At 45.9% G+C, this 19,086-nt stretch overlaps 3 protein-coding genes across 3 annotated transcripts in view; 1 reads left to right on the top strand and 2 right to left on the bottom strand.

The window, feature by feature from the left end:
* The window catches only part of LOC116407773, an 880,143-nt gene that overhangs the window by 457,799 nt on the left and 403,258 nt on the right, over nt 1-19,086 (top strand). The window lies entirely within an intron of this gene.
* On the bottom strand, nt 3,038-7,252 carry LOC101732404. The gene is made up of 3 exons (XM_004917622.4): nt 6,576-7,252; nt 6,411-6,488; nt 3,038-4,009 (listed from the first exon to the last, which is right to left on the bottom strand). The coding sequence occupies exons 1-3, from the start codon at nt 7,154-7,156 to the stop codon at nt 3,316-3,318; spliced, it is 1,353 nt and encodes a 450-aa protein (XP_004917679.2). The 5' UTR covers nt 7,157-7,252; the 3' UTR covers nt 3,038-3,315.
* On the bottom strand, nt 11,240-19,080 carry LOC101732464. Its single transcript, XM_004917623.4, has 3 exons — nt 18,973-19,080; nt 14,281-14,952; nt 11,240-11,642 (listed from the first exon to the last, which is right to left on the bottom strand). The coding sequence occupies exons 1-3, from the start codon at nt 19,068-19,070 to the stop codon at nt 11,318-11,320; spliced, it is 1,095 nt and encodes a 364-aa protein (XP_004917680.2). The 5' UTR covers nt 19,071-19,080; the 3' UTR covers nt 11,240-11,317.

Genomic DNA, 19,086 nt, shown 5'->3' with positions numbered 1-19,086 from the left:
CCTTAGCAAGTCTCTGGTTGCTAAGGTAATTTAGACCCTAGTTACCAGATAACAGCTAAAATTCCAAACTGGAGAGTTGCTGAATAAATAGTAAAATAATTAAAAATAATTAAAAAAAAAAAAGAAATGAAAACCAATTGCAAATTGTCTCAGAATATCACTATCAGTTCCTAGGTCCCCCATACTCCCATGTAACTGGAGGAGTCCCAAGCCGGACTTGGATTTCTTACTATTGAGTGCTATTCTGATACCTACTGGGAGCTGCTATCTTGCTCCCTTCCCATTGTTCTGCTGATCGGCTGCTGGGGGGGAGGGGGGGGGGATATCACTCCAAAGAACAGTGAAGTTTCATCAATGCCTAAATCTTAGTTACCCCCCTACAGAAGGAAATGGACCCTGCCTGACCACTCAGGTGAAGCGCTGAGGCCTGCCTTAGCCCCGCCCCTTCTCTGTGAGGAGCTCACAGTGCAGCAACTGTGTGAGGAATGAGGTGAGCGGCTCCTCCATATTAAGCAGGTTCTGTGTGTTTTATTGCAAATGTGCGGGTCTGTGTGTGTGTATATGCAGCTGTGTGTTAGTATACCACATAATCATGTGAATCATAATCAAGTATCATGTACCACATAATCATATTTACTCTTTTACTCAGTTCATTACCCTAGTACTACGGTTGCCACCACCGACCCTAAGCTGCCCGCTCCCAACCCGAACCCTACCCAACTGGGTGTCTAACCTCTACTTATAGGCCCATGCCCGGCTGATGATGTTACAAAAGGGGCGGGGCAGGTGCAGGTAACATAGTAACATAGTAAGTTAGGCTGAAAAAAGACACATGTCCATGACGGTCAACCATAATGCCTATATATAACCTGCCTAACTGCTAGTTGCCCCAGTGGAAGGCAAAAACCCCATCTGAAGCCTCTCTAATTTGCCCTGCACATCACTACTGTCTGGGTCAAAACTGCCTGTCCTGCTTTTTTACCAGGCAGGATTCTGCAAGACTGACACAGCGACTGACCAATCGCTGATCGCTGCATCATAGCCCTGCCCCTGTGATATCAGCCGCCCGCCCTGTGAGGCTACTGCCCTTCCCGTGACATCACGCTCCACCTTCCAGGCCGGAGTTTACATGCAGCAATGGTGGCAATCCTACCTACTGTCCCCTATGAATTCTTCCTCACTATATCCACTTACAAACTCCTCATATTCCCTATTTTCACTATTTCCCCTGTATTTGCAGTTCCTACTCTGTACCCCATTCCTTTCTACTTACCCCAAATGCACCTTTCAGTTTGTATCTACCCCCCATCTCTTCCCTAGTCTATATAATTATTAGTGCTGCATTTAACTGCCCCTTTATCTATTACTCCCCACAGTGTATTTACATTACTTCTATCTGTTCTAAGCAAGTTTTCAATTGGTCTTCCTTTTCTATTTATTGTTATAGATTTTGAATTATTTGCCTCTTCTTCTGACTCTTTCCAGCTTTCAAATGGGGGTCACTGACCCCGGCAGCCAAACCCTATTGCTCTGTGAGGCTCCAGTTTTATTGTTATTGTTACTTTTTATTCCTTATCTTTCTATTTAGGCCCTTCGTTATTCATATTCCTGTCTCGCTTTTAAGCCACTGCCTGGTTGCTAGGTTAAATTGGACCCTAGCAACCAGTTTGCTGCTGAAATTCCAAGCTGGAGAGCTGCTGAACAAAAAGCTAAATAACTCAAAACCTGCAAATAATAAAAAATGAAGACCAATTGCAAATTGTCCCAGAATAGTCCTCTCTACATCATAGTAACAGTTAATTTAAAGGTGAACAACCCCTTTAGGCCGGATTTCTGCATATAATGGATTTTACATGCACCAAGTTAGTAAAAGGCAATTCATTTCTGGGAGATTTTGCCGTGGTGCCCCGCCGGCCCAGTCCAACCCTGGCTCTGACCTCTTCTCTCACCCTTTGCTCCACCCCCCTCACCCCATTTTTCTATACCATCCACCCTTGCTTCTTTTACCCCTCATCCTGGCCTAGAAAAAGGTATTTAGGGGCTATAAAAAAAGAAAATACTCCATATGCATTTTTTTCATACTCTAGCTTTTGTCTTTGGCACCAAAATATTTTACCTTCTTGCCCCCCGGAATATTGTCTGCTCGCACCTATGCTCAGACCGCATTTTACAAATAGCCATTTGCTTATTTTCCCCGTGGATCCGGAATGTTACCCACATTGAAAAACTGGTTTGCTTTAGGGCACGTTCCAAACTATGAGTGACAGATAACTGACTGGCTACTGTAGTTTCTTTTTGCCACTGGGGTACTTGAATTTCCCGCCCACTGGGGTACTTGAATTTCCCGCCTTAGCTGCCTTCCGTCCCTTATTCCAAGTAATATGCCCCCTCGTTTTAATACTAACCAACTGCATAGAAGATGGACTCCTTCCCACAAAATGAGCACATTCCCCTGCATTCTCCACCAAAACACTGGTTTGCTTTAGGGCACGTTCCAAACTATGTCGCTGAGTGACAGATAACTGACTGGCTACTGTAGTTTTTTTTTTGCCATTGGGGTACTTGCATTTCCCGCCTTAGCTGCCTTCCGTCCCTTATTCCAAGTAATATGCCCCCTCGTTTTAATACTAACCAACTGCATAGACGATGGACTCCTTCCCACAAAATGAGCACATTCCCCTGCATTCTCCACCAAAACACTGATCAGGGAATCAACTAGAATATCCAAGGCTGTCTGCTAGAGGGCAAGGAGATGTGTCTTTCCAGTGGCGTAACTAGATGCTGCTGGGCCCCACAGGGAAGTCATTTTGTCAATGTCCAGAGGTTTGCCTGTTTTACCCATGTATATTTTAATTGCTCATTAATTAGGGCCTCATGGGGGCCCCCTATACCTCCTGCCCCCCCCCCTGCAGCCACAGGGTCTGCTTTCTCTGGGTCTTTCAGATAATGCAATGGCATATTTAAACCTATCCGATAGATATTTGTTTAGAAATGAGTATGTCGAAGTCGGAACGAGCCCATGAAGCAATAGAATATCTAGAGGAAAAAACAGGTATTTATTTCTTTATTTACACAAATGATTTACAAGTTCAACTCTTAAAGTGACACTAACATATGGAAAATGGTAAGTAATGCAGTAGAGCTTATACCCAGGGCCCAATGTCTCGGGGGTGGCACGTTGTTGCTCTAACACTCTAACAATCTGTATAGCTACATATTCTATGGGGGCAACCGGCCTTCTGCTGCTCCCTAAAGTGTCTGTATTTCCAGGCTGCCGCTTATAAATAAAACTATGGAGTAGGTGCCATAGGAAGACTAACAGGACGTGAGGGGCCCCCTCTTCTTGAACCTACAGTTACAAAAGGCAGTTGTTTCAGGTATTACTGGGGGTGGGATTATATCATTCAAACAGACGCTCAGGCGAGAAAGTGCACAGACGGAATCCCTCGCCTCCTCCCCGCAGCAGGAATAGGTCCTACAGTAGGACCCTTTGTGGTTCATCCAGGTTTCAAACGCCCAGCAGATACTATAAGCCGTAAGTGGGACCTGGGGTGGAACGTTGTTTCCTTCTCCCTCCTCCGTGGGCTCCTGTAGGTAACAGTTATACCCCAGGATTTGGGATAATTCCAGAATGAGGGTTCCAGGGCGGGACCCACACGCCAACATCTCCTTTTGTTGCCAAAACTGGGGGCTCAGATACACAATGATTTCCTCTGAGTCTGGGGGAACGTGGTAGGTCTTGTCAACCATGTGATTTATTTTCCTAAATGAAGTGTTGAGAAGTCTAACGATCAGATCCTGCACCAAATACACAGGGATCAGGGGGCACATTCTTACTCTTCGTAGGCCAATAAAATCCTCAGGATTCTCCACTAAGAGACAGTCCTTCTTCTCCAGAACATCGAATAGAATCCTCAGGGTTCTCTCCTTTGCTTCCTCTGCCATTTCCCACTCTTCCTCACTCAGTGATTGGCCTTTAGGTGCATCTCTCAGTATCAATGGCCTGGAACTGAAAATCCACTGAACGTGAATATATGAAAATAAAAATGATAATGACAATGATAAATTGGTGACTCTACAAAATGGACTTTTGTTTGTTTGTTATAGACATATAGGATAAACAAAAACAACCCTCTAACCATGTAGGTAATTGTGAATAATATACGGTGCTGGTTTCCCTTTGCTCCAAATATTAATCCTATCTGTAACAATGGCCCTTTTATTGGAGCTCCCTATAGATCCTCTCAGGTCCCTGTCTGTGTTTCTAATGAGGGGTGGGTGTGTCCTAATGGTCCCTGCCAGAAGCACAGTAGGAGAGGGACAGCCAATCGCAGCCCTGCACTCACACAAGCACAGACAGGCTTTAGTTCCCTATCAGGTCAGCCTAGCTGCTGATTGGTTCCTGTCCTACAGTGCCGCTGGCCCCCCTACAGCCTGGGAAAGGAGGCAGCAGGAAGTGGAACAGATGGGCAGGGCTAGTGGGGTTTTTGGAGTTTTTTTTTCAATAAATCAGGCCCAAACACTACTTTCTAAAGCCCATTCCTTCTGTATTTAGATGAGTACAATTCACTGGCACAATATTGTTTAAACTGCAGTTTGGGACCCCCCCTGTGTCCTGCCTGCCTCACCTCTACCAATATCAGTTTGAGCTAATCCCCCTAAGTGCAGTCAGGTGGGGGGGGGCCCTATGGGATTTTGCTGTACCTCTATGAACACATTCCTGGTGACATTTGTAGTTTGTTCCATGGAACTGGAATGTTACCCACGCAACTGGTTTGTCTTTGGGCGCATTCCATCCATTCCGGATTGCTGTGTGGCAGATGATTGATCGGCTACTCTAGGAGATTTGCTGCTTCCGCACTTTTTAAGTAAAGGTCAAGAATGGTATTAAAATTGACCAACTGCACAGAAGTACACAAAATAAAAAAACACATTGCATTGTTACAATTAGGGATTCGCCCCAGTCCTACTTTTTTAAATCCAGTGGACAGGGATATTATAAGCCCCCGAGGAGTTCCTTATAATATATAGTGAATAAAGTACCCCCTATTGTAACATATAGGGATATTATAAGCCCCCGAGGAGTTCCTTATAATATATAGTGAATAAAGTACCCCCTATTGTAACATATAGGGATATTATAAACCCCCGAGGAGTTCCTTATAATATATAGTGAATAAAGTACCCCCTATTGTAACATATAGGGATATTATAAGCCCCAGAGGAGTTCCTTATAATATATAGTGAATAAAGTACCCCCTATTGTAACATATAGGGATATTATAAGCCCCCGAGGAGTTCCTTATAATATATAGTGAATAAAGTACCCCCTATTGTAACATATAGGGATATTATAAGCCCCCGAGGAGTTCCTTATAATATATAGTGAATAAAGTGCCCCCTATTGTAACATATAGGGATATTATAAGTCCCCGAGGCGTTCCTTATAATATATAGTGAATAAAGTACCCCCTATTGTAACATATAGGGATATTATAAGCCCCCGAGGAGTTCCTTATAATATATAGTGAATAAAGTACCCCCTATTGTAACATATAGGGATATTCTAAGTCTTAGAGGAGTTACATATATATATATATATATATATATATATATATATATATATATAGTGAATAAAGTACCCCCTATTGTAACATATAGGGATATTATAAGTCCCAGAGGAGTTACTTATATATATATAGTGAATAAAGTACCCCCTATTGTAACATATAGGGATATTATAAGTCCCCGAGGAGTTCCTTATAATATATAGTGAATAAAGTGCCCCCTATTGTAACATATAAGGATATTATAAGTCACAGAGGAGTTCCTTATAATATATAGTGTATAAAGTACCCCCTATTGTAAAATATAAGGATATTAGAAGTCACAGAGGTGTTCCTTATAATATATAGTGAATAAAGTACCCCCTATTGTAACATATAGGGATATTATAAGCCCCCGAGGAGTTCCTTATAATATATAGTGAATAAAGTGCCCCCTATTGTAACATATAGGGATATTATAAGCCCCCGAGGAGTTCCTTATAATATATAGTGAATAAAGTGCCCCCTATTGTAACATATAGGGATATTACAAGTTACTGGAGAGCTCCATGCTTTTATACAGGTCATGGAACTCCGAGGTGACTTCTAATATCCTCATACTTTACAACAGGGGGTACTTTATTTATTATAATATACAAGTATTAGTGTGTCATGTGACAGAAATGACATCACTAAGCTCCGATTATAACTGATGACATCACTAAGCACCGTTTATAAGGATATAATTTACAGTTTGGTCCCATAGGGAAATGACCAACCTGTATATTATATGTATCTATGTTATCGGTGTGAGAATGTGACACAGCGGCGCATTAAACCCCGTGCCATTGGCCATTCCCTTACCTGCTATTAGAAACCGAATCCCTGCGCCAAGATAAGACGGGATCTCTGCTGATTCCCCAGTGTTTCCGGACGGTTTTCCTGCGATGTGAGTAGAAATGATTAGTGTCGCTATGAGATTATTACACCGCTGGGCACCAAACCCCGTGCCATTGGCCAATCCCTTACCTGCTATAGGAATCCTCACAAACCGAATCCCGGGCTGTTTCCCGGCAGCAAGAATAGACGTGATCTGTGTAAATTCCCTGATGTTTCAAGACCTCTTCAAACTCCCTGCGAATCTGATTGGCTGAAAGCGCTTCATGGCGTTGCCCTTGCACATTTGTACCACGTTCCGCCGGCACCGCGCCGGGAGTTTGGTGAAGCAGAAACTGCGCCGCCTTTTTGATCAGTAACCCAGGCCGGGAATCTGCCCCTAGGAACTGCCCTTGTTTCCAGAATCGGGGGCCCAGATATATTATCCTCTCGTGTGATCTGGGGTAGATGTAACAAATGGCATAGAATGGGTGGGCCACTTTGACGAAAGTCACTCGCTCCAGTTCAGCCCTCAGACTGAGCACCAGGTGAGGGGAGAGAGACGGGCGCCGTCCCACAGAATGACCATATTCCCCTGCATTCTCCACCAAAACACTGTCCTGTTTCCTCAGGGCATCAACTAGAATATCCAAGGCTCTCTGCTTCGCTCCATAGGCCAGTCTGCTCTCCTCCTCACTTAGAGGGCACGGAGATGTGTCTTCCAGATAATTCATTGTATTGGTACCTGCAAAGCTCTGCGCCTGTCTCTCTCGCTGTCTCTCGCGCTGTCTCACTCCCTGTCTCACTCCCTGTCTCTCTCGCTGTCTCTCTCGCTGTCTCACTCCCTGTCTCACTCCCTGTCTCACTCCCTGTCTCTCTGCACTGGACTTTGTCATTCCCTATATGTTGCCTTAAGCGAGAGAAAGGAAACTGAAACGACATTATTTGAAAAAAATAAAAAAATGTATTTAAAGGGGAAGTCACCAGAAATTAACTTTCTTGCTGAAGGCAGAAGTAATAATATTGTGAGTTGATTTTGCAACTTGTTGGCTTTCTTTTTGTTGGGTCGTGTAATGAAGGTGTTTGAATTAATTCATTTGATAATCAAATATTGGGAGACAAACCAGTAGCTGTTGCTATGGGCCGACCAAGTCTCATAGCTACGGCTGCCATCTTGCCCTACTGTTTCCCATCGTCGTAATGCCCTACTATCCTCCAAGTATCGTAACCACAATGGTGATCTGAGGAGCCCTGTAGTGATGGAAAATTCGCTGCGAATCCAGGCACATTTCGGCAGGCATGGATTCGCGGCGAATTTCCGTGTTTCGCCATTGGCGGATTGTTTCGCGAAATGTATGAAAAAATTTGCCACGGAAAAATTTGCTGCACGTCCAAAAATAATGAAATAGTAGCCACGGGTGACGAAATAATAGCCGCGGGCGACGAAATAATAGCCGCGGGCGACAAAATAATAGCCGTGAGCGCCAAAAGAATAGCCGGGCGACGAAGGAATAGCCGCTGGCGACAAAATAATAGCCGCGGGCGACGAAATAATAGCCGCGGGCGACAAAATAATAGCCGTGAGCGCCAAAAGAATAGCCGGGCGACGAAGGAATAGCCGCAGGCGACGAAGGAATAGCCGCGGGCGACAAAATAATAGCCGCGGGCGACGAAATAATAGCCGCGGGCGACAAAAGAATAGCCACGGGCGACGAAATAATAGCCGCGGGCGACTAAATAATAGCCGCGGGCGACAAAAGAATAGCTGGGCGACGAAGGAATAGCCGCTGGCGACATTTTTTTTTCGACGTGCGACATTTTCGCCGTTTCACGAATTTTCCGGGACAGATTCGCTCATCACTAGAGCCCTGGCATTGGCACCCCCACCCCTCTCTGGTGTTAGTGCTGCACGGCGGCTGCCCATTTTGCACCCGTTGATCTGGGGCAAAAGTAACTCCTGGTGTTTGGGTGTAGTTTCCCTTTAAATCCAAGTACAGGACAGTGACACAGGGAAACAGAAACCGCTGTAGCAACGACTACTCAGCGTCAGGAAAGTGAAACTAAATGTGAATAACAGGTCTAATACATGTACTGCGCTCCTGCCTGTGTTGGTATATTATCTGCCCGCTTGGAGTGCAAGCTCTGCAGGTTAGAGAGCTCCTTCTGCTTGTCTCTCTCAGCACCTTATGCTTATTCTTACTTTATATTTATCCCTTTATTATTTAATCATTGTTAATCAAGAAGTGTACAGTACAGTGATATATAAACACACACAGTGCATAGTGCAACACAATTTGTTAACCCCTTATGTGTGGTTTATCAGCAATAAATTAAAGTTTAGGCCTAATTGTTGTGTACACTTTATGTTGGGGCGCAGGAAAGCCGCTGCTTAGGGATGTCATCACTTAAAGGGGAACTCCGGCTTCCGAACCAAAATTGGTTAAAGAGCCCCCCAACACAGAAACCCCTAATATCCCTATCACTGTAATCTGTTCCTTCAAACAGTAGGAATAAATCCCATGTTTATATGCTGAAATCCAGCTGCAAAACAGTTCTACTCTTTCTGCATCATTTGTAATCCTGGCAGGGGAGGAGGGACTAAAACACTGATGTTACAAACTATAACAACTTCCCCACAGCTTACAGACAGCATGCAGGAACTACATAACCCACAATGCATTGCACTGGGATGTTCCTTTCCTTATTGACATCACGTGTGCAGCAGGGGATTGTGGGATTGGGAGGAGGCAGGCTGAGGGCAGGCGACTACTGTTACCTTTTTTTTGGGGTTACAAAGTAGTCAGCCAGATCAGCAGGGGAACAGGGGGTGGGGCTTATGGAACAGGGGGCGGAGCTTAGGGAGCAGGGGGGCGGGGCTTAGGGAACTGTTCCAAACCAGATTATTACATTAACAATCATGAAGAGGCTGCATATTTTTTTCAATGATGCATATTGTTCTGGGGGTATAGTTTTCCTTTAACTTGTGCTTTCCTGGTTCTCCCCATGGGTAGGACTGGCCCACTAGCAGGGGTGGCCAACCTTCTGGTTCTTCCCTAATTGGGCCCGAGCCATACAATGTCAGTAGTGAGGGATTATTGAAACAGGACCCTGAGGGGCACATTTACTAATACACGAACGCTCCAAAGGCATCCGAATGCGTTTTTTTCGTAATGATCGGTATGTTTGCAACTTTTTCGTCTCCGTCACGACTTTTTCGTATTTTCCCCGACTTTTCGTCACCTTACCGAAATTTTCAGATTTTACGAAAGAAAACGAACGTTCTTTCATGCGCAAGTGTACTGATCGATCCCATGCAGACATGCACTGAAGGATCAAAGTCAGAAAGGTTTTCCCGGCGTTTCGTTCAATATGAAAAATTTGTGACGAAAAGTCGTGAAAAATACGAAAAAGTCGTGAAAAATACGAAAAAGTTCAGAAATTTTCGTTTCCAATATGAATTTTTGCCGTTCGGGATTCGGATTCGTGGATTAGTAAATGTGCCCCTAAGGGTTTGGCTAGTTCAGCCGGTGCTGCCCATGGACTACAAGCCATTGGCACTAATCCACAAGAACAGAGATTATAAAGATGTATATCGAAGTCTTTTTGAAAATGAATAGGGACCTACGAGGGCCAGTACAGGTGGGAGGGGTCTACGAGGGCCAGTACAGGTGGGAGGGGCCTACGAGGGCCAGTACAGATGGGAGGGGTCTACGAGGGCCAGTACAGATGGGAGAGGCCTACGAGGGCCAGTACAGATGGGAGGGGCCTATGAGGTCCAGTACAGGTGGGAGGGGCCTACGAGGGTCAGTAGAGATGGGAGAGGCCTACGAGGGCCAGTACAGATGGGAGGGGCCTACGAGGACCAGTTCAGATGGGAGGGGCCTACGAGGACCAGTACAGATGGGAGGGGCCTACGAGGGCCAGTACAGATGGGAGGGGCCTACGAGGGCCAGTACAGATGGGAGAGGCCTACGAGGGCCAGTACAGATGGGAGGGGCCTACGAGGGCCAGTACAGATGGGAGGGGCCTACGAGGGCCAGTACAGATGGGAGAGGCCTACGAGGACCAGTACAGATGGGAGGGGCCTACGAGGGCCAGTACAGATGGGAGGGGCCTACGAGGACCAGTACAGATGGGAGAGGCCTACGAGGGCCAGTACAGATGGGAGAGGCCTACGAGGGCCAGTACAGATGGGAGGGGCCTACGAGGGCCAGTACAGATGGGAGGGGCCTACGAGGGCCAGTACAGGTGGGAGGGGCCTACGAGGGTCAGTAGAGATGGGAGAGGCCTACGAGGGCCAGTACGGGTGGGAGGGGCCTACGAGGGCCAGTACAGATGGGAGGGGCCTACGAGGGTCAGTAGAGATGGGAGAGGCCTACTAGGGCCAGTACAGATGGGAGGGGCCTACGAGGACCAGTTCAGATGGGAGGGGCCTACGAGGACCAGTACAGATGGGAGGGGCCTACGAGGGCCAGTACAGATGGGAGGGGCCTACGAGGGCCAGTACAGATGGGAGGGGCCTACGAGGGCCAGTACAGATGGGAGGGGCCTACGAGGGCCAGTACAGATGGGAGGGGCCTTGGTGATATGCCCACATTTGGTGGGTACAGTGCTAAAGCCGGTAATGTGATCTGTGATTTGCCTTCTTGTGTAGTAATAGGGATTTAAGATTTCTCAGAAATATCATGTGGTTCCTCCATTAGCAGCATTTAGTACGGCTGCTGGGTTTGCGGCTGGGCATTGGAGCAGTTACACTGTGACTTTCTCTCTTTAGGGGCCGTGACAGTAACAAGAATGGAAGAAATGGGAACCAGTGGTTCTTAACCATGAACGGAAGGTTTATTGAACAGCAAAGGTAACTCCCCTGGTACACACAATGGCCGAGGCCAATACATTCATGTAGTCTGCACTCTCAAGGCTGAGTGTATATAATATATAATATGTATATATATAATAGTACATTCAGTTTGATTTCCCAATACTGTAACCTTCTGTAGTTTAATGACCACATCTTGCACCAAGCGTGGGGGGGTCAGGGGGCAATTTTTTAGTCTTTGGCCACCAAAAAAATCCTCAGGTTTCTCCATTACGTGACTGTCCCTTTTCTCCACAGCATTGAGTAGAATCCTCAGGGTTCTCTGCTTTGTTTCCTCTGCCACTTTCCTCTCTTTATTACTCAGTAATAATAAGCCACAAGGTGTATTTCTCAGTAACCATGATCTGGAAATAAAAAATACATTAGAATTGAATATATATATATATATATATACAATCATAAGGAGTCACCTATATGTGCGTGTACAGATGCAGCCAGCAAGTTTTCACATTTCGTCTCACCACGTCCAGACACCATTTGTTGAGTGTTAAATGTGCCTCTAGATGGTGCTAGAGTGCAAAGACTTGCCATCAAAACACAACAGAAAATGGCAAAGACCATGCACCACCTGGTGGTGAAGTTTTGTATTTTTTTTATCCCTTATGTTAAATGGAAGAGACTACATGGTAAATGAACTTGGCAGCATCTATATATGTCACATGGGTACATAGAGTTGAAGTAGGAAAGGAACGTCCATGAAGTTGAACCTTTTGCTTAAATAACCCTACCTAACCAATAACTGGTCCAGAGGATCACCTTAATTGATCCTACACCTGCCTCAGAAGACAGATTGCTTACAGACTTGGATACAGGTAAGGGACCTTACAGAGTGGCCCAGTCACCTTTCTGGAGTCCTCAGACTCACAGTATCTGGCACCAATGTGTAACTGTGCCCCAAGGAGCCCCTCCTCTTCCAGTTGAAGTACAAGAACACAGTCGGGCAGCACAATTTGGCCTCTATGTCCTTTTCATCTTTAAATGGACACGTTACCCACAACCATTGCTTGGTTATCAAGTTTACTTGCTTCTCTAGCTTCTGAACTTGGTTCCTAATCTTCCCTTGTCATTGGCTCTCTGGGCTCAGTTTCTGATTTTCTGCTTTGCCCAGATACACATTTGGCCCGTTAGCCAATCATCACACAAAATACCAAAATTACTCTCGGCAAGATCATACTAAAGCCCACATCTGTTGGCTCCTCCTTCCTCTACATCAGACCCATCCTGCTAGTATCCCCTGGTGTCCCAGTGCACTGCTTGGGGCCCACAGTATGCCCCCAGGGTCCCACAGATGCCTCCAATGCTGACCAATTATCCAGCTGACCAATCATGGGGTGATAAAAGTGGTCATCTCGGCCCTTGCAGTCAGAGTTGGAAGCTTATTGGGCCATGTATGGGGCTTCCTGATGGGCTACGTAACCAATATCTCACTGAAAATTGCCAAGGTATCTATCAGACTGGTTGGATAATCATGTCAGTTGAGGACCCCTAAGCACAGTAAGAAATGGGCACCACTGGCTCCTAATCATAAACTGGAGGCTTATTGAACAGAAAAGGCTCTAAATTGGCCCCTATTTTGATCTTCTGGGGCCAAACTATCACCCGTGTGGTGTGGTGTGCCACTATTTATTTTAAAAGCGGTGGTTCACCTTTAAGGTAACGTTTAGTATGTTATAGAATGGCCATTATTTATTTTTTTATAGTTTTTAATTACAGGTATGGGATACCTTATCCGGAAACCCGTTATCCAGAAAGTTCTAAATTACGGAAAGCCTGTCTCCCATAGGCTCCATTTTAATCAAATAATTCAGAATTTTAAAACTGATTTCCTTTTTCTCTGTAATAATAAAACAATACCTGTACTTGATCCCAACTAAGATATAATTACCCCTTATTGGGGGCAGAACAGCCCTATTGGGTTTATTTAATGGTTAAATAATTCCCTTTTCTCTGTAATAATAAAACAGTACCTGTACTTGATCCCAACTAAGATATAATTACCCCTTATTGGGGCAGAACAGCCCTATTGGGTTTATTTAATGGTTAAATGATTCCCTTTTCTCTGTAATAATAAAACAGTACCTGTACTTGATCCCAACTAAGATATAATTACCCCTTATTGGGGGCAGAACAGCCCTATTGGGTTTATTTCATGGTTAAATGATTCCCTTTTCTCTGTAATAATAAAACAGTACCTGTACTTGATCCCAACTAAGATATAATTACCCCTTATTGGGGCAGAACAGCCCTATTGGGTTTATTTAATGGTTAAATGATTCCCTTTTCTCTGTAATAATAAAACAGTACCTGTACTTGATCCCAACTAAGATATAATTACCCCTTATTGGGGGCAGAACAGCCCTATTGGGTTTATTTAATGGTTAAATGATTCCCTTTTCTCTGTAATAATAAAACAGTACCTGTACTTGATCCCAACTAAGATATAATTACCCCTTATTGGGGGCAGAACAGCCCTATTGGGTTTATTTCATGGTTAAATGATTCCCTTTTCTCTGTAATAATAAAACAGTACCTGTACTTGATCCCAACTAAGATATAATTACCCCTTATTGGGGCAGAACAGCCCTATTGGGTTTATTTCATGGTTAAATGATTCCCTTTTCTCTGTAATAATAAAACAGTACCTGTACTTGATCCCAACTAAGATATAATTACCCCTTATTGGGGCAGAACAGCCCTATTGGGTTTATTTCATGGTTAAATGATTCCCTTTTCTCTGTAATAATAAAACAGTACCTGTACTTGATCCCAACTAAGATATAATTACCCCTTATTGGGGCAGAACAGCCCTATTGGGTTTATTTAATGGTTAAATGATTCCCTTTTCTCTGTAATAATAAAACAGTACCTGTACTTGATCCCAACTAAGATATAATTACCCCTTATTGGGGGCAGAACAGCCCTATTGGGTTTATTGTGTAATAGTATTATTTTGTTTAATGGCTATTCCCAGCATTCCCTTACCTGCTATAAGGATCTTCACAAACAGAATCCTGGGCTGTTTTCCTGCCCTGATGGTTTAAGACTGTTTCAAACTCCCTGCGAATCTGATTGGCTGAAAGCGCTTCATGGCGTTGCCCTTGCACGACTGTACCATGTTCCGCCGGCACCGCGCCGGGAGTTTGGTGAAGCAGAAACTGCGCCGCCTTTTTGATCAGTAACCCAGGCCGGGAATCTGCCCCTAGGAACTGCCCTTGTTTCCAGAATCGGGGGCCCAGATATATTATCCTCTCGTGTGATCTGGGGTAGATGTAACAAATGGCATAGAATGGGTGGGCCACTTTGACGAAAGTCACTCGCTCCAGTTCAGCCCTCAGACTGAGCACCAGGTGAGGGGAGAGAGACGGGCGCCGTCCCACAGAATGACCATATTCCCCTGCATTCTCCACCAAAACACTGTCCTGTTTCCTCAGGGCATCAACTAGAATATCCAAGGCTCTCTGCTTCGCTCCATAGGCCAGTCTGCTCTCCTCCTCACTTAGAGGGCACGGAGATGTGTCTTCCAGATAATTCATTGTATTGGTACCTGCAAAGCTCTGCGCCTGTCTCTCTCGCTGTCTCTCTCGCTGTCTCTCTCGCTGTCTCTCTGCCCAACGCCACTCACTGCACCGAGCCCTCTCATTCCCTATATATTCCCTATAGCGAGAGAAAGGAAACTGAAACTGCACTACTGGGCAGAAAAAAATATAAAGGGAAAGTCAACAACAAAACAGAAATAATGATGATTGCGCTGTGAGTCGGTTTAAGTGAGGAGTTTGGATTTAATCACTTAACAACCAGAAACCGGATTCAATTAGTTACAGGCACCGGGTTTGTGTGTTATGAAGAAATGAAAGTGAGACACAAAGGAAACAGAAACTGCCCCCCCCCCCCCCGTGTCAGGAAAATGAAAGTAACTGTATTCTAACTGCACTCCCACCTGTGCTTGTATAGTACTTACCCACTGAGTGTAAGCTCTGCAGGTTAGAGAGCTCCTTCCTTTTGTCTCTGTTTGTGCCTTCCATTTATTCTCTAACTGTATATTATATAATCTGAATGTTTCTATATATCTGTAACCTTGTTATGGGCTAAGGGGGCCCAGCCTGAAGGCCAGTTAGGGGGGGATTTGGGGTGAGGGCTTATTTGTGCCCTGGGTACCCCTGGAACTATAGCGGGGTGACTGTTACCCCAATGTTTCTATATATCTGTAACCTTGTTATGGGCTAAGGGGGCCCAGCCTGAAGGCCAGTTAGGGGGGGATTTGGGGGCTTATTTGTGCCCTGGGTACCCCTGGAACTATAGCGGGGTGACTGTTACCCCAATGTTTCTATATATCTGTAACCTTGTTATGGGCTAAGGGGGCCCAGCCTGAAGGCCAGTTAGGGGGGGATTTGGGGTGAGTGCTTATTTGTGCCCTGGGTACCCCTGGAACTATAGCGGGGTGACTGTTACCCCAATGTTTCTATATATCTGTAACCTTGTTATGGGCTAAGGGGGCCCAGCCTGAAGGCCAGTTAGGGGGGGATTTGGGGTGAGTGCTTATTTGTGCCCTGGGTACCCCTGGAACTATAGCGGGGTGACTGTTACCCCAATGTTTCTATATATCTGTAACCTTGTTATGGGCTAAGGGGGCCCAGCCTGAAGGCCAGTTAGGGGGGGATTTGGGGTGAGTGCTTATTTGTGCCCTGGGTACCCCTGGAACTATAGCGGGGTGACTGTTACCCCAATGTTTCTATATATCTGTAACCTTGTTATGGGCTAAGGGGGCCCAGCCTGAAGGCCAGTTAGGGGGGGATTTGGGGTGAGTGCTTATTTGTGCCCTGGGTACCCCTGGAACTATAGCGGGGTGACTGTTACCCCAATGCTTCTATATATCTGTAACCTTGTTATGGGCTAAGGGGGCCCAGCCTGAAGGCCAGTTAGGGGGGATTTGGGGTGAGTGCTTATTTGTGCCCTGGGTACCCCTGGAACTATAGCGGGGTGACTGTTACCCCAATGCTTCTATATATCTGTAACCTTGTTATGGGCTAAGGGGGCCCAGCCTGAAGGCCAGTTAGGGGGGATTTGGGGTGAGTGCTTATTTGTGCCCTGGGTACCCCTGGAACTATAGCGGGGGGACTGTTACCCCAATGTTTCTATATATCTGTAACCTTGTTATGGGCTAAGGGGGCCCAGCCTGAAGGCCAGTTAGGGGGGGATTTGGGGTGAGTGCTTATTTGTGCCCTGGGTACCCCTGGAACTATAGCGGGGGGACTGTTACCCCAATGTTTCTATATATCTGTAACCTTGTTATGGGCTAAGGGGGCCCAGCCTGAAGGCCAGTTAGGGGGGATTTGGGGTGAGTGCTTATTTGTGCCCTGGGTACCCCTGGAACTATAGTGGGGTGACTGTTACCCCAATGTTTCTATATATCTGTAACCTTGTTATGGGCTAAGGGGGCCCAGCCTGAAGGCCAGTTAGGGGGGATTTGGGGTGAGTGCTTATTTGTGCCCTGGGTACCCCTGGAACTATAGCGGGGGGACTGTTACCCCAATGTTTCTATATATCTGTAACCTTGTTATGGGCTAAGGGGGCCCAGCCTGAAGGCCAGTTAGGGGGGATTTGGGGTGAGTGCTTATTTGTGCCCTGGGTACCCCTGGAACTATAGCAGGGTGACTGTTACCCCAATGTTTCTATATATCTGTAACCTTGTTATGGGCTAAGGGGGCCCAGCCTGAAGGCCAGTTAGGGGGGGATTTGGGGTGAGTGCTTATTTGTGCCCTGGGTACCCCTGGAACTATAGCGGGGGGACTGTTACCCCAATGTTTCTATATATCTGTAACCTTGTTATGGGCTAAGGGGGCCCAGCCTGAAGGCCAGTTAGGGGGGGATTTGGGGTGAGTGCTTATTTGTGCCCTGGGTACCCCTGGAACTATAGCGGGGTGACTGTTACCCCAATGTTTCTATATATCTGTAACCTTGTTATGGGCTAAGGGGGCCCAGCCTGAAGGCCAGTTAGGGGGGGATTTGGGGTGAGTGCTTATTTGTGCCCTGGGTACCCCTGGAACTATAGTGGGGTGACTGTTACCCCAATGTTTCTATATATCTGTAACCTTGTTATGGGCTAAGGGGGCCCAGCCTGAAGGCCAGTTAGGGGGGGATTTGGGGTGAGTGCTTATTTGTGCCCTGGGTACCCCTGGAACTATAGCGGGGGGACTGTTACCCCAATGTTTCTATATATCTGTAACCTTGTTATGGGCTAAGGGGGCCCAGCCTGAAGGCCAATTAGGGGGGGATTTGGGGTGAGTGCTTATTTGTGCCCTGGGTACCCCTGGAACTATAGCGGGGGGACTGTTACCCCAATGTTTCTATATATCTGTAACCTTGTTATGGGCTAAGGGGGCCCAGCCTGAAGGCCAATTAGGGGGGGATTTGGGGTGAGTGCTTATTTGTGCCCTGGGTACCCCTGGAACTATAGCGGGGTGACTGTTACCCCAATGTTTCTCTGTATCTGTAACCTTGTTATGGGCTAAGGGGGCCCAGCCTGAAGACCAGATAGGGGGGGATTTGGGGTGCTTATTTGTGCCCTGGGTACCCCTGGAACTATAGCCGGGTGACTGTTACCCCAATGTTTCTATATATCTGTAACCTTGTTATGGGCTAAGGGGGCCCAGCCTGAAGGCCAGTTAGGGGGGATTTGGGGTGCTTATTTGTGCCCTGGGTACCCCTGGAAAAGGCACAACACTCCATCACTTGCTTTTTGGGTTGCAGAACACATGCAATGTCATAGTGCAAAGCGGGGTGCAGACATAGAGCCCAATATGTAGGAGAGCTGGGCTTGTGGAAGGCACATTATGACTACATGGGGCCTGTCTCTTTAATGTGCCCCTAAGGCTCCTTCTGTGCACAGATACATAAACCCTATCCCAGTGAGTAATTCAAAGATCCAGAGTTCAGTAGGAGTTTTAGTTGCCCTTTAATGCAGTTTCAGAGACTGGAATCCAAGCGCAGATGAAGGTTTACGGCACATGTATGATACATGAGAAATACATACTAGTACGATGTGCCGTTTTGCTCACTGTGTTAGGTGGAACCCCAAATAAAGTCATGTGACTTCAGCAAATCCAGCTCTACTTTATAACTGCAGGGCAACTTTCATACTGGAACATTAATTCAGTGCTCTGCAGGGGCGGTACATTGGGATCCGCAGGGGAGGAGCCTGTATGACAGGAAACAAGTGAAGCTGCATGTCCCAGCGATGCACATCCTATTGGAGTGATTAGATGGTTATAGGGGTAATCCAGTAGCAGGCACCTACACCACTTTGGTTAAAGGGTAAGTGCATCTACAGATTGAAAGCAACATTTTTTTTTAATTTACTTAGGACAATTGTTGCTTTTTTTTTTTTTTTTTTTTTTTAATTCTTCCTCTACGTGTCCTACAACTGGTTTTCAGGGGTCACTGACCCCAGTAATGAGGCTGGATATCTATTATTGCTCTTTATTTAAGTTCCAATTCCGCATCATGTTCTGTCATCCAAACCCCTTGTTGGCTGAGAGGGTCACCGACCCTGGAAACCAGAGATTGGTTGCTAGGGCTTTAGGCTCCGAGGGCACAGAGGGTTTTCACTGCTTGACAAGATTTTATACCAACAACTTAGTATTTCTAGAGATGGCAGAGAGTACTGGGCACATTTACCTGTATATTTGGGGTTTATATATAGGAGCAGCCATTATTTGCACAATCCGTATATAAAGGACAATGATCGTTACACCCACGCTGCGGCTTTCCTGCATTTTTATTAAAGTAGAA

This window comes from Xenopus tropicalis, chromosome 9, assembly GCF_000004195.4.
Source record: "Xenopus tropicalis strain Nigerian chromosome 9, UCB_Xtro_10.0, whole genome shotgun sequence".
NCBI classification, from domain to species: domain Eukaryota; kingdom Metazoa; phylum Chordata; class Amphibia; order Anura; family Pipidae; genus Xenopus; species Xenopus tropicalis.
This window is presented reverse-complemented; position numbering and strand designations above follow the sequence as displayed.

Coding starts and splice junctions, on each gene's coding strand:
- LOC101732404 (XM_004917622.4), bottom strand. CDS start 7,156: ATGAATTATCTGGAAGACACATCTCCGTGCCCTCTAAGTGAGGAGGAG. Junction 6,489..6,575: donor TGTGAGGATTCCTATAGCAG/GTAAGGGATTGG, acceptor CTCACATCGCAG/GAAAACCGTCCGGAAACACT. Junction 4,010..6,410: donor GATTCGGTTTCTAATAGCAG/GTAAGGGAATGG, acceptor GTGGATTTTCAG/TTCCAGGCCATTGATACTGA.
- LOC101732464 (XM_004917623.4), bottom strand. CDS start 19,070: ATGCAGGAAAGCCGCAGCGTGGGTGTAACGATCATTGTCCTTTATATA. Junction 14,953..18,972: donor TATAAACCCCAAATATACAG/GTAAATGTGCCC, acceptor CTCTCGCTATAG/GGAATATATAGGGAATGAGA. Junction 11,643..14,280: donor TGTGAAGATCCTTATAGCAG/GTAAGGGAATGC, acceptor TTTTATTTCCAG/ATCATGGTTACTGAGAAATA.